Source organism: Molothrus ater, chromosome 16 (genome assembly GCF_012460135.2).
Source record: "Molothrus ater isolate BHLD 08-10-18 breed brown headed cowbird chromosome 16, BPBGC_Mater_1.1, whole genome shotgun sequence".
NCBI classification, from domain to species: domain Eukaryota; kingdom Metazoa; phylum Chordata; class Aves; order Passeriformes; family Icteridae; genus Molothrus; species Molothrus ater.
This window is the reverse complement of record NC_050493.2, coordinates 7,111,417-7,131,060: the sequence shown is the minus strand read 5'-3', so window position 1 is coordinate 7,131,060 and position 19,644 is coordinate 7,111,417. Positions and strand designations below refer to the sequence as shown.

At 43.3% G+C, this 19,644-nt stretch overlaps 1 protein-coding gene across 1 annotated transcript; it reads right to left on the bottom strand.

Annotated features, from left to right (window-relative positions):
* Positions 1 to 329: 329 nt before the first annotated feature.
* On the bottom strand, positions 330 to 14,399 carry RAC1 (Rac family small GTPase 1). The gene is made up of 6 exons (XM_036392821.2): positions 14,256 to 14,399; positions 8,120 to 8,191; positions 6,617 to 6,734; positions 2,856 to 2,918; positions 2,030 to 2,189; positions 330 to 1,882 (listed from the first exon to the last, which is right to left on the bottom strand). The coding sequence occupies exons 1-6, from the start codon at positions 14,288 to 14,290 to the stop codon at positions 1,752 to 1,754; spliced, it is 579 nt and encodes a 192-aa protein (XP_036248714.1). The 5' UTR covers positions 14,291 to 14,399; the 3' UTR covers positions 330 to 1,751.
* Positions 14,400 to 19,644: the final 5,245 nt, after the last annotated feature.

Here is a 19,644-nt window from a genome sequence, read left to right as displayed (position 1 = left end):
CAAACTGTGAGCGGTTCAGAGCAAAAGGATTTCTGTTTGCACAGAGGGGAGTGGAACAGAGACCCTGTCCCCCACTGCCAGCAGCTTTAGGGCACTGCAGGAGCAGCAGCAGGAGCTGTAACAACTGCACTGAGAGGGCAAGGCCTCTGCAGAGCTGCTGCCAAGTGCTGGGTTTAGTCTGGGCTCTCAGGGGAGCACGGCCAGCCTGGGCTTTGCACACTGGCCCTGAGCACACACGTGCACACAGGGCTGCTGGCACACAACAAGAATGTGTGCTCAGAGTGGCACAGGAATGAGACACTGGCTCAGAAACTCAAACATGACCACACTTATGATTCAAGGATTTATTAAGTCATACATGCAAAACATACTGCCAATTGCATTAGCAAAAGATCAATGTAAAAACTTCACAATTTTGCAACTTTTATTTTTAAATTTTGCTTTAGTGGTTGAAAGGGTGTAGGTCAACATCCTATTCCTGCCACTTTGGAAGGTACAGAACATGAGCACTAATTACAGAACCTCACAGACCCAAGTTACCGTTACGCGATCGCTGCCGCACGTGGAGTGACAGAAAGAACACTTGGCTGCATTAGTCATGTTACAGTGGGGGACTTGCAAACAGTGATGGCTGAAAGGTTTGTCAGTTACAGAGGTTTAAAATATAAAAATTACTAAAATGTGTAAAGCTGCTTCACATGATTTTTACACCTAGTTAATAGACTAAAAGCTCCTCAGAAAGCATAACTTACTGGGTCAGAAATAAGAGGAAAATGAGGATATGCTTGAACATTCTACTCTAAAAAAAAAAGAAAAAAAGCAAACTTCTATCAATCAGAAGGTTTTAAAATACAAGTTATATTGCTCAATAAGAAAAGATTCTACAAGAAAAGCATTTACTACATAAAAGTGGGAATGACTGATTCAGAATTGTACCTACCATGAATGCCCTACATGAAATTCAAAGGAATTTACCCATGAACACCAACCTCTCTCCACTACTGCACCTCTGGGAAAATGGTTGCTGAGCTACTCTGGCAGTGTAGTGTAAGTCAGCTGTACAGTGTCAAAATACTGTCTGGCACTATCATCTCCTGATCCAACCCAATATTCCATTTATTCATCACAATAAACGCTGTCAAAAGGACTAAATACACTTCAGTAAGAATAGTTAATTTTCCAATCACAGCAGCAAGAACTAGATTGCAACCAAGCCCTTACCAATGATAAAGCATTTACACTGTGACTCAGGCGTGGCAGTCATTGCCAGAGATGGGTGCTGGAAGCAGCACCAGGCAACGGCTGTGCTGGGAAAACAGTTCAGAATAAAACACATTAGAGCACAATGTTCTGCTAATTCCCCGGTACTGTTACTTACTGTGAAAAACTAGAAAGAGATTTTGCATTTCCTACCAGAAATTAGAGTCATTTTCAAGAAGAATCTTTAAAAAACAGTTTAGTGCTTAGTGTTTGTAGCACAACAATGCGACTTAGTTCAGCAGATAGTTTGGCAACATTTAATTGAGCAAGAAGAGGATTTTAAAAATAAGGCTTTACATAGGTGTGTGTTTTCAGGAGTTTGCTCTTAGAAGGATGCAAGGTAAAGGTCATACTTTAAACAAATGAAACCATGAAATTGTCAATTGGTTGAAGAATTGATGGAAGAGAACTAATTTATAACAGAAAAAATTGGCATGTGAATGCTCCATTTGAGGAAAGCACAGGGACAAATGGGCTGGGGGAGGGTGAGTTTACAGCAGCAGACATTTTCTCTTCCTCTTCTTTACAGGAGGGGGGCACAGCACTGCTCGGATGGCTTCATCAAACACTGTCTTGAGGCCTCGCTGCGTAAGTGCTGAGCATTCGAGATATTTCACAGCGCCTGGGGGAAGCAGAGACACAGTCACAGAGCAGCTCTGCTCCCAGCTGGCTCCACAACAAAAGCCAGGGGTGCCATTTAATGAAGGTACAAGGTGGTCTTCCACAAACACAGCCTAGATCAGCCACCAGTGCCCCCCTACTGCCATACCGATCTCTTTTGCCATGGCAAGGCCCTGGGGGTAGGTGATGGGCGTCAGCTTCTTCTCCTTCAGCTTCTCAATGGTGTCCTTGTCATCCCGCAGGTCCAGTTTGGTGCCCACGAGGATGATGGGGGTGTTGGGACAGTGGTGCCGCACCTCAGGATACCACTGAAAACCACAGATAAACAATGGGGGCTCCTCTGGGGGCTGAGTTCCCTGGGGGCCCTGGAACATCACAGCTGAAAGCTCCCAGGCCTTCCCTTTACCCAGATCCCATCAGGGCAGGATTAGAAAAGGGCACATCACCGTTAGAGAAGCCAACAGCTACTCCCATACACTTTAAATTTTGCCCATTAAGGGCTGCATTTTCCTCACACACCAGAAATGCCCTGACCTGCCCTTGCCCATGGAGACACCTCCTTGTGCAGCTGAGTTGTCTGAGGCCATGGAATATTCCCAGTTACAGAGCATGTGCAGAAGGATGCAAGGAACAAGTGCTATCAACCCAATTTTTGCATGCATTTGCTTTAAAACTCTTTTTTTCAAACGGTACTAAAAGGAAAGCTCCTGTTGGTGATCTCAGCACCTTGCTGGCTGAACACTTAAATTACTGTTATCAATGCATCAAGGAACAATTCGTACTGAAGTGCTCATGTGCCCTGAACCTCCATGACTCACAAGTTAGACAAATGGATTTCTGCTTTTCCAAACTGCGTTTCATGGGGCCTGTGGGAAAAACAATTAAAAAAAAGCACCTAATATTTTCCAAGCTCTGCTGTAAAGTGAACAGTATGAAGAACATTCAGAAATAAAACAGTACCAGCTTATCCTTACCTTAGCACGGACATTTTCAAAGGAAGCTGGGCTCACGAGGGAAAAGCAGATTAAGAAGACATCCTACAAAACAAGGTGATAGAGTCAGCCCAACAGAGAAGCCACTGTAGAGTGTCATGAACAGGCCAATATCATCAGTATCTCCATGATGTGCCAGCCCTACCACACTTGCAAAAGGCAAGGTCAGCAATACAGTTGCACATGATAATCAGAGGCAGCTTTCCCAGTGGGAAATCCATTCCCAGGCAGCTACAAGCAGCCAGAGAGAAAGGGGGAAAAATAACAAATAGATTGCAGTCAAATTTATAATCAGCTATTGCAGTAGCCAGCAACTAGGACACTAATAATGCCTTTCAAGGGTTTTTCCCTCTAAATGTCATTTCTTCTTTATTGACCTCAGCAGCATAGGATGTTGCAAAGTGTTACCTATTAATACACAACTCTAAAGTAGTCTTAAATTTCAAAGGCCAATTTCAATGGTATGAAATAAAAAAAAAATTTACACAAGAATTTCTACAATTACTGCTTCCATACCCAAATCAAAAGCAGCTTGTTGAACTTCTTATAGAACTTCACTCCTACTGAATGCCAGTAAAAAAAAGATTAAGAACTTCTCTATAACCAAATTAGGATTGAAAACGGCATTAAAAATCTCAAAGTTCCTCCCTTTCCTTTCTAAATAATGAGAAAGCAGAAAAAAAGGGGTATTTTTAGGGATCTTGCACATCTTGCTTTTCAACTGAAGATAAAAGATTCTAAGTAAGAGCAGGTAAAACCATTTCAGAGCATGTGCTGATAGTAACCACAGGATACAGTTCACAGATGACACACTCCAGGTCTGCAGGCATTCAGAATAACCCCAATATCCTCATCTGTGCTGATGGAAACTTGTAGGTGTCTCCCAAACAAGCCCAACTCTGCCCAGCCTACCTCTGCATCCGTACTCATTGCGGTACCAAGGTGCCACAGGATCAGCAGTGCAGTGTTAGTTGATTGATTGTGCTGCATTTCAAGGCATTTGTTAGGTCAGCAGCTGACATCTCACTGCTAAGCACTTGCAACCCAGTTGTTCATGCATCACCCCAAGTTTCCGTAGCAGCGTCCCAGAAGAAGAAAGAAACAACATCAAATAATGTGATACTATGGCCACTACTTCTGGTTTCCAATTCTGCTGGTTTGTGGGGACTCACAGGCTGCACTTGAGGAGGTTCTCTCCTCCACTAGCTCCAGAGAGCTCCAAAAAGATTTGGTGTAACCACAAGGAATTACTGGAAGATCTCAGGTGTCTTGCACACTAGTAGGAAAAGCTATTTGTTTTCAAGAAAATATTTAATCTTAGCAACTCATACAAATTTGGTAACAGAGTTCTCAGATCTAGCAATTTGATAGTTCCAAGGAAAGTATTTGTTCAAAAAATAGGGGCCAATTTATCACTATCATAGGCAAGACAAGATGACAGAACTTGGAACTGAAGTTTATTTAAAGTTTTACATACGGCAATAGGTTGATCTGTCAGACTGGAAGATATATTCTTACCATTGGTTCCTCCAACCTAATAACAGTAGGAGATAAAGTTACTCCTCAAATGGATTGAAGGGAAAATGTTTTCAGTCAGCAATTTCTGCTCACAGATACTCTCAAGGAGGATTTTCTTCTTAAGAGAGACGCTGCCCTGTAATTCAGCACAACCAGCTGCACCCAGAGCAGACACCAGCCTTCCCCAGAAACCAGTTCTGCACTGGCAGGGGAAACCTGCAAGATCAAACCTCTCCCAAAAAGCACCCAACTAACAATTTCTCTTTGGTTTGGTCTCCTGAGGAAACAGACGTGACCACTCTTTCTGTCGCAGCTTTTTCCTTCCCCAAATATTTGGAAATAGTAGATTTCACATGCATTAAGGAAAAGATATTAAATTCCTGTATATTTTAAGGAATAAAAAAAAAATAATAAGGAGAAAAAGACACAAACTAATCCCTCACTGTGAAGTTACCAGCTGTTAACTGCTGGGTCGCTGATCTCAGCACACACTGCCCAAGTAACCACACCTGCTGCTTTCACCTCGCCCAAAACATCCTTCAGGTGCACAAATAGGGAAAGCAGGGCCATGAGAACATGCAAGGGCTGAGTTTTAAATAGCACACTGAAGGAAAAGAGAGGCTGAACACAGATCCTAAAAAAGTCAGGTTTCGTCAGCACCACTGTTCTCTTCCTCAGTGCTTTTTCTTAGTTTTGTGGGGGTGATGAATCTTTGATACTGCACAAGTCTGGAATCTGAAGACTTCTTCACAAGAACCTGAAGACTTACAGCCCCATTTCGTTTTCTGCTGCAAAAAACCTCATCCAAATAACTGAAAGTACTCCAAATATAACTGTACTGAGCAGTTATACATCCTTGCACAGACAACCCTTCTTCCCTAGGATGCTCAGACAAGGAATTATTTTGCAGTCTCAGAAAGCCACGGGTACTTTGGCAGGCTGAAGACATTTATGTGCATTCTGGCCCTTTGTCACAGACATTCTATTCCTACTAAAGATCTTTCAACATACCTACTTCTACTTTTTGGAAAATGTTTTTATGATGTTAAGCAAAACTGAAGTTTTAAGTATCCTATAAATATCTAAGTATTAGAGAAAAACAGCTTTCCATTGTCTCTCCTTCTAAAATAGACAGGTATTTCTGACATTTCAACTATAGTTACCCACAACTGGCAAATTCGTATCAATTTTGTGTATCATAACTGATGGGGAAGCCTAATGACTGTAAGTTAGTGAGCAGTGAATTAAGGAAAGATTACTGAAAATAGCACCAGAGTTCCTTAAATAAGATTCACATTATTCAAGAGCAGTTATGCTGTAGAGTGAAACAATTTTGCATTGTACATTACTAGCATTTAACATATATTTGACAGTCAACAGCAAGAGTAATCAGTGCCAAAAAACGCCTGCAAATTACCCTTTCTTTACTTATAGCACAGCTCCATCAGGTAAAAGCCACTGCTGTAAAGAGATTACAAAACCACCTTTACAAAGATTAACTGTAGCTGAAGTCACCCTGGAAAGAAGGAAGCAGATCACTTCAGTGTTGTCCTTGAACGTGGAGAGGTGCAGGATGCAGGCAGGATTTAACCAGTTTGACACAGGGCAGACAGAAGCACGTTTGTATGGGTGTCACAGCACAGCTCCAGCAAGCAGTAAAAGAACCACGGGCTGAGCACACTGCAAAGCTGGGACACCACAGCCTCTGTCAACAGCAATAATCTCTTCATTCAGTGCTGCCTCTTTCACATGTAGAACATCTTCACACAGACTAAACAATATCAAGTGCTTAGCAGTGACAGTGTCAGGTTGCAGCCAAACATGGCCTAAAACCAAAAACAAACCCTGCCTTTGGCAGGCATGCTAACCTTAAAATCAATGGACTAGCTGATGGGACTATTCACCGAGATTTTTTGAGCTAGTTTTGGGGTGGTTTTTTTTTATTTTAAATCGAGCCTTCTAGACAATTCTGTGGCTGCAACTGCACAAAACCCAGCAAGTACCAGTGCACACAAATAGGGCATGCAAATTTTAACTTTTTCACAACTGCACACACTCCAGAGATTATAAATGACAGCTACAGCACAAGAAATAAAAAAGGGTCGCTGTTACTAATAAATACAACTCCAGGTGTGACAATGTTGGCCTTATGTTCAAAAAGAAAAATGCTTTATGTTACAAGGCTGTAGGGAGTGCTCTGGTTTCACCCTGCAGCTCGCTCTTACTGTTTGCGGGTAGGAGAGTGGACGTAGTCTGTCATAGTCCTCTTGTCCAGCTGTGTCCCACAAACCCAGGTTCACCGGTTTTCCATCAACCATTACATTGGCAGAGTAGTTGTCAAAACTAAAAATAAAGAGAGAGTTAGCTGCATTAGCTTGCAGTAAAATAAGGCACCCAAGGATTTTTCCCTCACAGAGGGAAAAAAACTGGGAAAACTGGGGAAGGGAACATTTTCATTGCATCCGTCAGCCCCCCAGAGACTGTAAAGTTGTTCCTTAAATAACAAGCGTGACATTGAGTAATGGAATAAAAATTTATACACAACAGACTTGGTTGAGTCTGAGCAGAAGTGATCTGTCATGGCTCTTCCAAATGGAAGTGTTAATCCCAGTGAGTACTGGAAAGCAGGTGAAAGCTTAGCCAGCACTTTCCAGTCTTAGTGGGACATTCAGCAAATTAATCTGTCTCATGGTGTGAGATGAGATTTAGAACAGAAGATACAGGAACAACAACCAAGAAATACTTAATGACAACAGTAGGTAAGAAGAAAGCTAATTAATCCTGCTAATGAAAACCCCCTCCAATGAAATATCAAAGCTCATAACCAGGGGCCAGTGGAGGCATTGTTTTTATCTCATCACTGCCGTGGGTGCAGAGGTGTAAAGTTGACTGGGAACACAAGACATCGTAATGCAAAAACTCGAATTTAAGACCAGAAAGGAGGAAACAGCAGTAACTAAGGCAACAAGGCCTTGGACAGGTAACAAAAGTCATCTATAAAGCTCATTAGAATGTATTTTGTTGTCTGAAAAAGCTCATCAATACTTCAGAGAGCAGCATAGCCAGATGAAAATACAGAGACATCTGAAAAGGGGAAAGAAGCTGTACATGTATAAAACACACCCAACAGGCCCTGGAAAAGAGAACTGCACTAATACTGATACTGACAAATCCTTATGTGAAAGAAAAAGGGAAGCACCAGAATAAATGAGTCCCCACAGTCTCGCCCGAGGAGCCAAAAAGCCGTGGCTGCTTAGCACAGGATTGGCAGTAGCACAAAAAGTGGAAGGAACAAATAAACAAAAAATCACCAGCCATGTAAGACAACTATTTCTGACTATGATATAATGTTTTACAAGCTGTCAGCCTTGGGACTGCTTATTATGAATGACATTAGAGACAGAAACACACTATTTTGGAAGAGAACAACCTCTGGTAAAATGTTAGCAAATGTTAGTCCCTAATCAGGCAGGCCCAGAGGGCACAGAGAGGCAGAACTGAGCCAGAACTGAGCCAGAACTGAGCCAGAACTGAGCCAGAACTGAGCCAGAACTGAGGGACCATCAGCAAGCACTGGGGTGACTGTGCCACAGGAAAGCTCAAAGTGCTCCTCACACACCTGAGGGGTGCTTGCAGCCAAATCAAACAATTCAGTTAAGGAATCTGGAATGGCAGCAGGCACTGAGAAGCTGACAGGAATGAGTTCTTTGGATTTCACAAGTACTTACACCGTGGGTATATACTCTCCAGGAAATGCATTGGTTGTGTAACTGATGAGTAGGCATGTTTTACCTACAGCACTGCAAAGAAAGAAAGTTCACATGTAAAACACATTCATCTTGAATAACAAGAAATAATATTCCTGTAGGGGGAAGAAGACTAATTACATCCAGACACCCAAGGACAACTGAACATCTCCAGTCACTCCTGTGCAGGAAAACAGCTGACAGACTGCAGCTTTAAAATGACTGGCAATGAAAACACACCTAGTATATAAACATCCATTTTGTGAAGTGATAAATTACCCAATTTTGTTTATTTTTAATCACAAAAACCCCCAAAAAACCCACATGAATTAATTAGACCACTAATATCTCCTAGTCATCTGACTGAATACTCAGAAAGATGGCCTTCTTCCAACTCTCTGAAATTATAAAGAAACTGAGAATATTTCCAGATACCCTTACACAATTCCAAAACTCTTATCTTTTCCAGAAAATTGTATACTTGCATATAAGTGAAGTTAAAGAAAGCTTGAAAAGTATAATTTCTCAACACATCATTACTTTGCAGTATTTAAGGAATGAATACAAAAGATAACTCTCATATTATTTACTGCTATTACAAAGTGACTCCCCACATGCATTCACTCAAATATTTCATTAACTGATTTATAGATAAATTACATTCCAGGATTGGAGAACTTGGAACAGCAAACCTCTTCCTACTGATCTAATTCACAAGAGCCTCAGATGGGGGCAGGACAAGGCTCTGTTCCAGGATTCCTTCAAAACTCTGGCAGCCAACTCCTTCCCTCTCTACCCTCCCCCCACATCTTATCTGGAGTCAAACATTTGATTAATGACAGCATTCAATTTTTATTACAGTTTCAATTAAGTGTTGGAAAACTTGAAACTGGGCCTTATTTCTCTTTTTAAAATAGTATCTGCAAGGAGTGTGACACTGCAGACTGGTTCCCTTGCAGTGCACAATCCTCTGACCCTGTGAGAGATTCCAGGGATGCTGCCAGACAGCCCTATCCCCCTTCCTGCTCCTGGCCAGGGAAAACTGCATTGTCTTGCAGATGTTTTATCACCACAGCCATTTGCTCCAAGCCAGTCAGCAGCAACTTTGGTGCACCCACACGTAATGGTGTCATTAGGATGAGGTTTGACTCATGAGCCTCCTGAACTCAATCCTTCACCAGTGAATTTGAGCTGTGTCATATCCATAAGTCACGGCTCAACCTTAACCAAAGTCCCTCCATTCAACTTTAAGCAGTTCCTCACAGCATTAGCCCAGGAAGGGATTTGACAGCACCTTCTGACATCGCCTGAAATGCTCCAGCTACAGAAGAGACACTTCAGTGTGCAAAATTATTTGGGATTTTGTCCCACACACTCATTTTTAATTGTAATTTGCCTTATGTTTCTTAGCTAATACCTGCCACAACACCCCATCTGCTGCAACTCTGATCGTTCCAGGCAGTTTTCCACCCTGGTTTTCTCACCTGCCTCTAAGACACCAGCTCCTCACACAGTCTGAGGGTTTTTTCCTTTCAGCACACACTCTCTTTACCAAGCTATAATGGCATCATGAAAGGAGGCATTTAATTCTGTTCTCATTAAGTACAATCTCTGAACATTCCCTCGTTGTAAAAGGTCTGAGATATACTTGTGCTCAAAAGTAGATGGATTTGCTCTTAAAAAACCAGTTGTGTGGGCAACAATCAAGGAGAGTTCACCATGCAGATACCTGTTTAACAGCTGTCAGAGAGGAGATCCCATCTTAGCTCCTGAGCTAACTCTAACGAGCCAGAACAGGGAGTTAAGGAAAGTTATTCCTCCCCCATAAGGACAACTTGCTATTTTAGCTGCCTGCTGCTGAGTTAGATCAGTTGGGATGTGCTGTGAGCTGCTCTCAAACACCCAGCGGCTGTGCTGGGCCAGCTCACCAAGGACAGCTGGGAAAACCTTCAGGATCCCGAGTGCAGCAACAGCCAAATGCTCTGGGAAATCTCTTGAGGCACAGAGACAACTCATTCTCACGCCTCTGGAACCTGTCTGGGCTGACACTTCAGCTTCCAGTCAGGGCATTACAGGTAATTTGAGCTTCCAACAAATTAATGTTGAACTCAACATTTTCAGCAGCAGATCGAGAACTATTCTGTGCATCCAGGCTCCTTTGCCTGCCTTGCACTGAAACTCCCGAGTCTGCTCTGGCTAATCAGAACAGCACAGGAATGTGGTGAGAGATTTCATTCCAAGCTCAGAAGTGCCTGTAGTGTGTTTCTGCAGCACCAATCAGCCAGAGCCATTTAAACAAGAAAAAACACGTTCAACAACCCCATTTCAGATGTACTCCAACCAGGTTTCCTGCCTTCCTTGCCTTCTGGCTCACTGCCACACGAATCAGATCATTATGGTCACCAGTCTTAAAAATAAACACTAATGCCTACCTTTATAAAGTACATCCTCTAAGTGCTTTATCAACTTTTTTAGACTACTAATTTCTGTAATAAAGCACTCCCCTAAAGAGAATTCCAACTGTTTGGCAAAGTTTAAATCTTTACACATAAAGGCTGAGACTAAGAATCTAAAATAACACCAAGATTAGTCATAAGATTTCTAGCAACTACTTAATCACAGTTCTGTCCACCCACTATTACATAAATGAAACTAGCAACACTTGACTGTCATTAAAAACATGGCCTGCAGAAATCCAGCTTTAAATGCTTAACAAAACTACCTTAACAAAAGACAGCAGAGTTCCTTTTTGATTCTGAGTAGCACCCAGAAATCAATGTATTACCACATCTGTATAACCACATATGTACTAATTCCTAAGAACAAAACATATCTTCTCTTTATTTAAGCTAACAAGTTTTATGAAGTTTCCCCACTGTAGCAGAGCTCCTTGGAGCCATGCTTTACCTGTAAACAGGGGGTAACCTTCACACAAGGCTTTGCTTGTGCCATTTCCTTCTTTCTCTGACGACATGACCTCCCCCTCTGGCAGACAGGATGCCCAGGTCTGTGCTCAGGCACTAAAGAGTAGCTGAGATTTCCCGAGTACCACCCTGGGATCAAGAGTTCAGCACTGCTGCTACAGGAGGTTTAGCTACACACAGCTCTCAGATAAGCTCTATTACTCAATGTGCCACACCCTCTCCCAAATACGCTCTTCAGTACTTAGAAAACTGCTTTTTAAAGAACTTTTTCAGTAACACGAGTTACCAAATTTCAAGTCATTGCACTTTCTCTGGATGGCACGGGAGGGATCTGAGGTGTTCAGTGTCTCACACAAACACCGCACCACACTCAGTCAGGAGCCAATTTACCGTACACACACCATCCCCTTCTCCCCAGCCATCAAAGCAAATACACACAAAAAAGCACAGCTTTAGCAGACAAAGGCCTCAGATCAAGCAGAATTCCAAACAAGAACTCCTAAATTACTGCTCTTACAGCATTTCCACAATTAAAAATGCCTACAACAAAAGAGCATGAAGTGCGACAACTTCTGTGGCACCTAGCAATTGGTGATTTCTCCCAAACACAGAACTTCTGGCATTACACAACACCACTGGAGGTTTTGTACCACTGAACAGCTGCCTTTTTGGAGTGAAAACAAAAGCTGCTAAAAATAACTTCCACCAATGCTTTTTCTCCAGTGTCAATAACAGCAACTCCTGCAGTTACTCCAGCGGCTGCTCTTCATCTGTCCTGCACATTCCTCCTCCTCTCTAGCAATCATGACAGCTCAAAGCAACAGTTGTCATTCATTTTCCCCCAAACAATCCCCACAGCTAAATTAAGAAAAAAAAAAAAACAAGGGAGAAATACGATAGCCCAAACTAGCACACATGCCACACTTTCCTAGTCAAGTTAGTTGTCCAAGCATGCCCAGGTCAAAACTCTAAGAACAAAAAGTGACTTACATACGAGAAACAGCCTACTCTTCAACAAAATAGAAAAATAACCACAGGTACTTCTAAAGTATGTTTATTTTTGTTCCTAGCAGATCTCTGTGGAGGGTAGGTAAAACAATACCCAAGTTTTATATTACATAAGCAAATCTTTAACCTGCATTGTTTTACAGGAACACTAAAACTTTGGCCTTATCTAAGCCAAACAAGACGTTTCCTAGAATACCTGCAATGCTGGAGCTCTTGAAGCAGCAACAGCACAAAGAAAGACAAATAGTTAATTGTATTTTAAAAACAGTGCACAGGGAATGGCCAAAAATGAGCAACAGTACCTGAAAAGAACCTTAAGAAAGATTTGTTTCTAACTAAAGAGGAAGGAAAATAAATTAAACTACTGTATTTTGTTCCCACATCTGTACAAAAGTCAGGTAGAACCACACCACCTACATTTCCAAGACAGAGAACAACAGAAGTGCTAGGAAGAAGGATGGTTTACAAAGCAAATGACCAAAGAACTGTTCTGTTGAATGAATTACTGAACACTCTACAGCTGGTTTGTGCTGAGTTCTCACTTCTAGAGGAGGAAGTAGACTGAACCTTATCCCCACCCAAACATGATGCATCACACTTATTTACAGCATTGTAAATACAGAGTTCGGATGAATTTTTAAAAAACCAAACATATACATATACATATATAGTAGAAAAGCAATTTTGTTGGGTTTAAATTCAATATAAGCAAAAGAGCAGTCCACAGTTACCCTATCTGGCATCAAAGAATTACACTGCTATGACAATGGTTTATTGAGATACCACTTTCATGTTCATATGGTTCCAAACCATACATAGTGATTCAAAACAAATTTGGCACACTGTAAGGTTTATCTTTCAGCCGTACTTTGCTGCCTTTTTAGGGATTTCACATCCTTAAAAACAAATCAACAACCCCCCCCCAAACACACACAAATAACTTCAAAAATAAGGCACCATGTGAAATTACAGACCACTGTACTGAGTCCATTTAGCTACACTTCACCCCTCTGTAATCTACAAAAGTTTGCTGTGATACCAATTATGCTCAGTCTACACTAGGATTTTTGTTTCTCCTAAAAGAAAAAAAAAAAACAACTCAAACTGCATAAGTCAAGTCTTGTTTTCCAGCTGGACTGGGATGTTCCCCTGAGCTCTGACATGCAGGAAGAGAGAGAATCCCTCTGAGCTGAGCAGAATAGAATTGTGGAGAATATTCAAAAATACCAAACACAAACTCTTTTCTCAATTCCAGCACTCCTCACACTGAAATCCAATTATTAAACTTGAGTTAACTCAATTCAGAAAGCATCCTCAACTTGTTTCACATATAAGTAACACCATATTAAGATACTGTAGGTGTAACCAGTCCTTACAGACAAGTATATCATTAACTATTTGTATTTCAAGGGCCTATCATTCTCCTGTAGACAGGAGCCTTACAAGACCAGATGTCTGCAGGCAAAAAAATCAGTTTCTGCCCAAAAGCATTTATGATCTGCATAGAGTTGAGCCCATTTCACTCAGTTTTACTGCTAAAGTCAGATGTCAAAAACCAAGATCTTAAAAGGCAGCAAGTTTGTTACTTTCACAAAAAAGTATTTCAAATCAATATTAATTTTCGCATATAATTAAAACCACAGTAATTATTTTAATACAGTTGGACTACTTCGGTGATGAAAGAACCCCAGCAAGCAGTGGCAGTGCAGGGACGCGGCCCGGCCTGCCCAGCACACCCTGTTCATTCACGGCGGCCGCTCCTGCCCGCACCAAGGCGAAACGCTCGGCCACCAGCACGGCCCGGCCGCGGAGCACCGGCCCCGCGGCGATGCGGGCTCGGCCCGGAGACGCGCCCGGCCTGCGGACCCCGCACACCCCGGCCCCGCCGCGCCCGCGCTCCCCTCCCCGCCGGCAGCAGCAGCGGCAGCAGCAGCAGCAGGAAGCCGCGGCCGCCACCCACCCGCCCCCGGCCGCCCGCCCGCCACGGCCCGGCCCCGGCCCCGGCCCCGGCCCCAGCCAGCCCCGCTCCCTCAGGACGGCCGGGCCGGGCCGCGCCCGCGCCCCGCGCCGGGATCGCCCACACCCCGCGGCGGGGCCCGGGCTCCGCTCCCGCCCCGCGGCCCGACACCCCCAGGGCCGGCGGAGCGGCTCAGGGCCGGCCCCGGCCGAGCGTCCCTCGCACTTACCCGTCGCCCACCACCACACACTTGATGGCCTGCATCGGGGCTGCTGCTGAGCGGAGCAGGGAGCGGCGGCCGCCTCCGCCCTGAGCCTGGAGCAGGGACGAGGCAGCGGCACCACCCAAGGCGGGGAGGGAGAGGGCGGACTGCGGGCGCAGGAAGCGGCGCCGCGCTCACATCCGGCCGGGCCGCGCCGGGGCCGCCTCACGGGCGGTGCTTCGGCTGGGGCGGGAGCGGGCGGAGGGCCGGAGCTCCGCTCCTAGACTGGGTCAGTAGCACAGCCCCGGCCCTTGATCCGTGCGTGGTGTGTTCAGGCGGAGCCGTTCTGAGCGGGGATGTCAGCGCTGGCACTGCTGGCACAAGCCCGCAACCCGGTCAGGGACAGCGGGCTGGGCAGCGTCCCACAGCAGCCCCGTGGTGGGTAACAAGTCGCTCTCGAACACAGAGCTGCCTTTGACACCACCGTGGATCCCGTCTATCCCGCCTGGCACCCATCATGCAGCAATCTCCTGAAGCACGTTAATGTGTTTACCCCACAGACGTACTGAGCACGTGTAACTCAGCTCACCCCAACATTCCCCCGCTGCTGCTGTGGGCAGGCGCCCACTTTCCCCAGCCAGGCACCTGCCACGGGACCATCTCTCTCACTGTGCTACCATTGCAGAGGCAGTTTGTTTCCCTTCATCCTTGGATCTTTGCACCCTCCTCTCGTTATCCTGTGTGTGACGTTAATTGTGCTGGCAAGTTTTACATCAGATCAGTGCACATTCAGCCTTCTCAAGATGGCAGAACTCAGGGACTGTCAGGCCTCACAGAGCTTTGGGTTTCCTTTTTCACTCAAGCAAACCAGTTATTTCCATGAAATAGTGAAGCAGAAGTCAAGCAGAGCAGGTCTAATGATCCCAGGAGTCTTAATTTCTACAATTAGTTCTTGCCATAGCTCTACTTGCCAGAGCATGTCCTGGTTGGGCTGATGCACAGGAGCACTGTTCCCTTTGTTTGCGTTGCCATCTGTTCCTGGCAGAAGTGTGAGGAGAAGACCCATGCACACACTGCTCCTGCAAAGTGAGGAGGAATGAAACCACCAGCAGGGATGGTTTTCCAGTGATTTGATCACCTCTTAATTTCAGGACATTTCTAAGTTATTTTGATACCACACAATGCAACTTCATCAGTGGACAGAGCATTCCAAGACAGTTACTCCCTTTCCTTTTTCTTTCATCGAGCAGAAGTAATTCTCAGATATTTCCCATCAGAGAGGAAATCCTACCACTGTGAACCTAAAGGCTATTTTTGCAACACTTGTATGTCCATGTTCCCTCACACAGATGGAACCTGAAGTGACTTGTCACGTAAGATCAGTATCGCTAAAGCCAAGCCTGTGCTGCTGGCAATGGCACCGCGCTGTGCCCACAGGAGGGAGCTGCGGGCAGGACCAGGAGGTGCCGCCAGGACCGGGGGGTGCGGGCAGGACCGGGGGGTGCGGGCAGGACCGGGAGCTGCGGGCAGGACCGGGGGGTGCGGGCAGGGTCACCGCGCTCCTGCTGCTCCCGGGGCCTCGGAGATCCCGCACAGGAACAGGGCAGCACCACCGGCGTCTGACTGATGTCACACCCGGGACATGGCAAGATTCCAGGGATTCATAAAACTGCTTCTGATTTTCCACCACCTATCTCTTCCTTCACTGGTTCTTTTTTTATCCAGTGTATAACAGAGGGACGATTAGAGCTTTTTCTATGAAAAAGAGGTACAGCAGCATTTACAACATAATTACAAAATAGCAACAAAGACAAGGATGAAGGCTGTAACAGACAAAACACTTCAGCACTAATTGTTTTATGATCCTGTCATGAGACAAGCATTATCTTTTTACGTATGTTCTTCTCAGTGCTCATCCACCCTATTGTTTTGGGATCAATTGTTTTGCACTGTCAAAAAATACTTGAGTTAAAACATAAGGCATGGTTTACATAGGTTTTAAATTGACAATTTTATACTGAATTTGGTATATAATTGACAAGATTAGAAAATACCTACAGAAATACTTACTGTTAGTCATTAAAAATAATATTACAGTTTGGGTAGATGATGATAATGGCAATATATTTAGACAATTTTCCTCCACACATTTGTAAATATTTATTTCCTCAAATGTTATAGAAAATGCCATTTGGAATTTTTAAAATTTTTGCATTTGAAATGGTAGCTGATATCTCTTTTACATTAGCTTTATTTGTCCTGGCAGACAATTGTGTGTATGCTCCTTAAAATACATGATGTGATAATTATTCTATTGTGAAACATTACTATATTCCAGCTACATTCTATTTCATTCTTGCATCTTTTTTGGTTCACCTAGTATGCAGTGTGTTTGTTTTTAAAGAGAAAAAGATAACTTACATCATGCTACAAATACTCAACACTTTGCAGGTATGGATTTTCCCCTGAGAGTGAGAAGAAAGAACAACATGGAAACTTACAGGATGAAACATAGGGCAAAGGAGTGAGTTAATAACAGACAACTTATTAGAAGAATTCTCAGTTGGATACCTATGACTGCAGTGCTGAGTTGTACACAGAATAGTTACAAATGCACCTCACAGAGGAGTAGGATGGAAGAAAATAATGAATGGCAGTGACAATAACCCATTATAAATCTTTCCATACCTCTGATAAAATCATGAATCATACAGCTGAGGCTTAGATCAGTCTTAATATTATTCCACACTCTATCATCTTGTCTTCTCTCACCATTACAATTCCTGTTGAAAGCCTTTTTCTTAGACAACAAGAAGAAATCATTATTTAAGATTGTTTGGGATAGTGCCTGAATGTGTGTATTGTGTGTGTGCTGGCACTGAGGGAGGATTATTCTCCCTTGTGGATGGGGAGTGGCAGGGTAATCACACTGATGCAATACCAGAAAGTTCTACTCACCATGACACAGACTATCAACATTACAGAGACAGTAATTATTGCCACTTTTGTAGTATCTTTCATCCCCAATTATTACTGTGCTCTGTGACTGACAGCTCATGAATGAAGCCACAGGGAAATAGAGAAGAGCCAGTGTACACTTTGTACAGGGAAACAAGCAGAACACCTGGCAGTGATTCACAGTGTGCTCCCTTACTCACAGGGACACCTCCAGCTGACAGGGGTTCTGTTCAGCTGCCTGCAGGACACAGCATGTACAACTCTGAGGTCAAAAGTAACCTTCAGTTCTTAACAATAATGGAAAAACTGGTTCAGGGTGAAAAGCTGTAACTGGAATTCACCTGGAAACCGGGGCTTGGACTAAAGTGCAAAAGCCAATTCTATGTGAGGCAGAGGTGTGAAGGGTCAGAGGGTGGAATAAAGTTTTCAGCATATTGCACTCTTCTTTCTTTAGATAATTTCTATTAAAACCAGAAGCAAAACCCCCCAAGCCTCACACAAAACAGAGAGACCTTACTGGAGAAAACAGGGTTTCCAGATGCTTTTTCATCTTAAAATAGCTGACATAATTGTCTGTAAGAATTGTAATTAAGGCTTGACCCTAATTTGAGTTGGTGGCAAAAGTCAGGTATTTAATGAGGCAGTATTAGGTACAGAGTACCTGGCAGAAAGAAGTCAATGTTAGACAGAAGTGAGGATTCAAAATTCCTTCCTGGACTCAGGTTCCACCTGTGGTGCTATCCACCTTTCTGGCCTGTCACTCTCTGAGCCCCTCTGCCCTCTGGTTTTAAATCCAGACAGTAGTACTTATTCCAGCTATTTGGACAGTAGCTATTACTTAAAGCTTCTCACCTAACAGTTGCCTGAGATGCCAAGTTTTTTGCTTAATGATGCTTGAATTCTTTAGTTGATATCTCTTTGTCAAGGTAATGGAGCACATATTTTTAATTGGGGAAAGTGACACTATTGCTGTGGAGGAAATTCAGAGAACTTGGGGAAGTACCCTGACAGAAAATTAATGTTAGAAAATATTCTAATCCAGAAGTAATGGATAGATATTCCAGGCAAACAGTTTTGGCATGATTAGCTTCCTGAGTGTTGAAAAAAGCCTGTACTTGCATGTGATATGTACACTGTTCAAATATAGCAGTCAGTCTGCTCTAGAGGAACCAAAGCCAGCAATAAAAAAGGAACCACAAGTTTTAAATGTCAGCATTTGCTGCATCAGAGAGAACAGATTAAAGGGGCATAAAAATCAAATGTTAGGATGTAAATCTTTACATTATTAATAAAGCATTGTAAAATAAATGCATCCCAATCATGTGATTCTAGCATGGATGATTTCTCTGGTATCTGAATAAAACAGAAACAAGTCCTGTATTTTCTTTACGTAGTTCTGATCAATCTCTCTTCTGTCAGGAATTTCAGTTACAAAAACCACATAAGGCTCTGCATTCACTGATGTCTGCCCTCAGGTTTAGCAGGCAGTAACAGACAGTGCTTCAACTGTTGTGGAAGGCCATGGGACTACACACAGTAATCCCTGTATATGGCTGGGAGCTTTTGGAATAGAGGCATCATTATATATTTATAAACAACGACCTGACACTTCTCTCTGTGTTTTTCTCTTCAGTTTTTTATCCCCTTTAACTCCCTCAGCAGAAATATGGGAATAAGCCTTTATAGGCATCACATCATGCCCTGAGGTGAGGCATTGCTGAAACACACAGACATGGAAGCCCAAGGGCCTCTCAACTTCCATCTTGATATCAAACATTTCACAGAAATGAGCCTTAAAATAGCAAGAAAAAGGGTATCAAGGTTTAACCATGACATAAGCCCACTTGGTATTACTAGTTTTGCTGCCTTCCATTGTCCAGTCATTTTTCACATGAATAAAGCCAAAAGCTACAAGCTGTGATGTGGCCCCCGATTTCCTTAGAAAGATTTAATGTTTGTTTTGCTCCAGACTTGCAGACAAGCTTATGGACTTCAGCAGAGCTAGGACCTAAAAAAGGACCAAACCTTCTGTGCTTGGTTTGTCTGAGAACAGATGGAATGGGAAGAAGCCTACTTCCTCCTGTCATGCTGCACAGCTGTGACTCACATCCCAACTGAACAGCTTCTCTTGGAGGGGAGAGCAAGACAAAAACCAAATAGCACATTAGATCAAAGCCAGAAATTAAAATCAGGGGTTCATCATACAGCACGGTCAACACTTGAAACAGAAATGCACATTTATTACAGAAACAAGACAATTATTAAAAAGTGATTATATATCCTGGGATCTATTCCTCACTGGGACCATTTGTGGAAATTTTGAAGAACTTTTAAGAGTATTAGATACAATAAATAAATACAAAATAGCTTTTTTTGGCATAAATAGAATATACAAATTGTATGAAAACCTACAGTGGTTTTTTCCCTCCAGTGATTTTATACTGATAAGCTGCTAAGT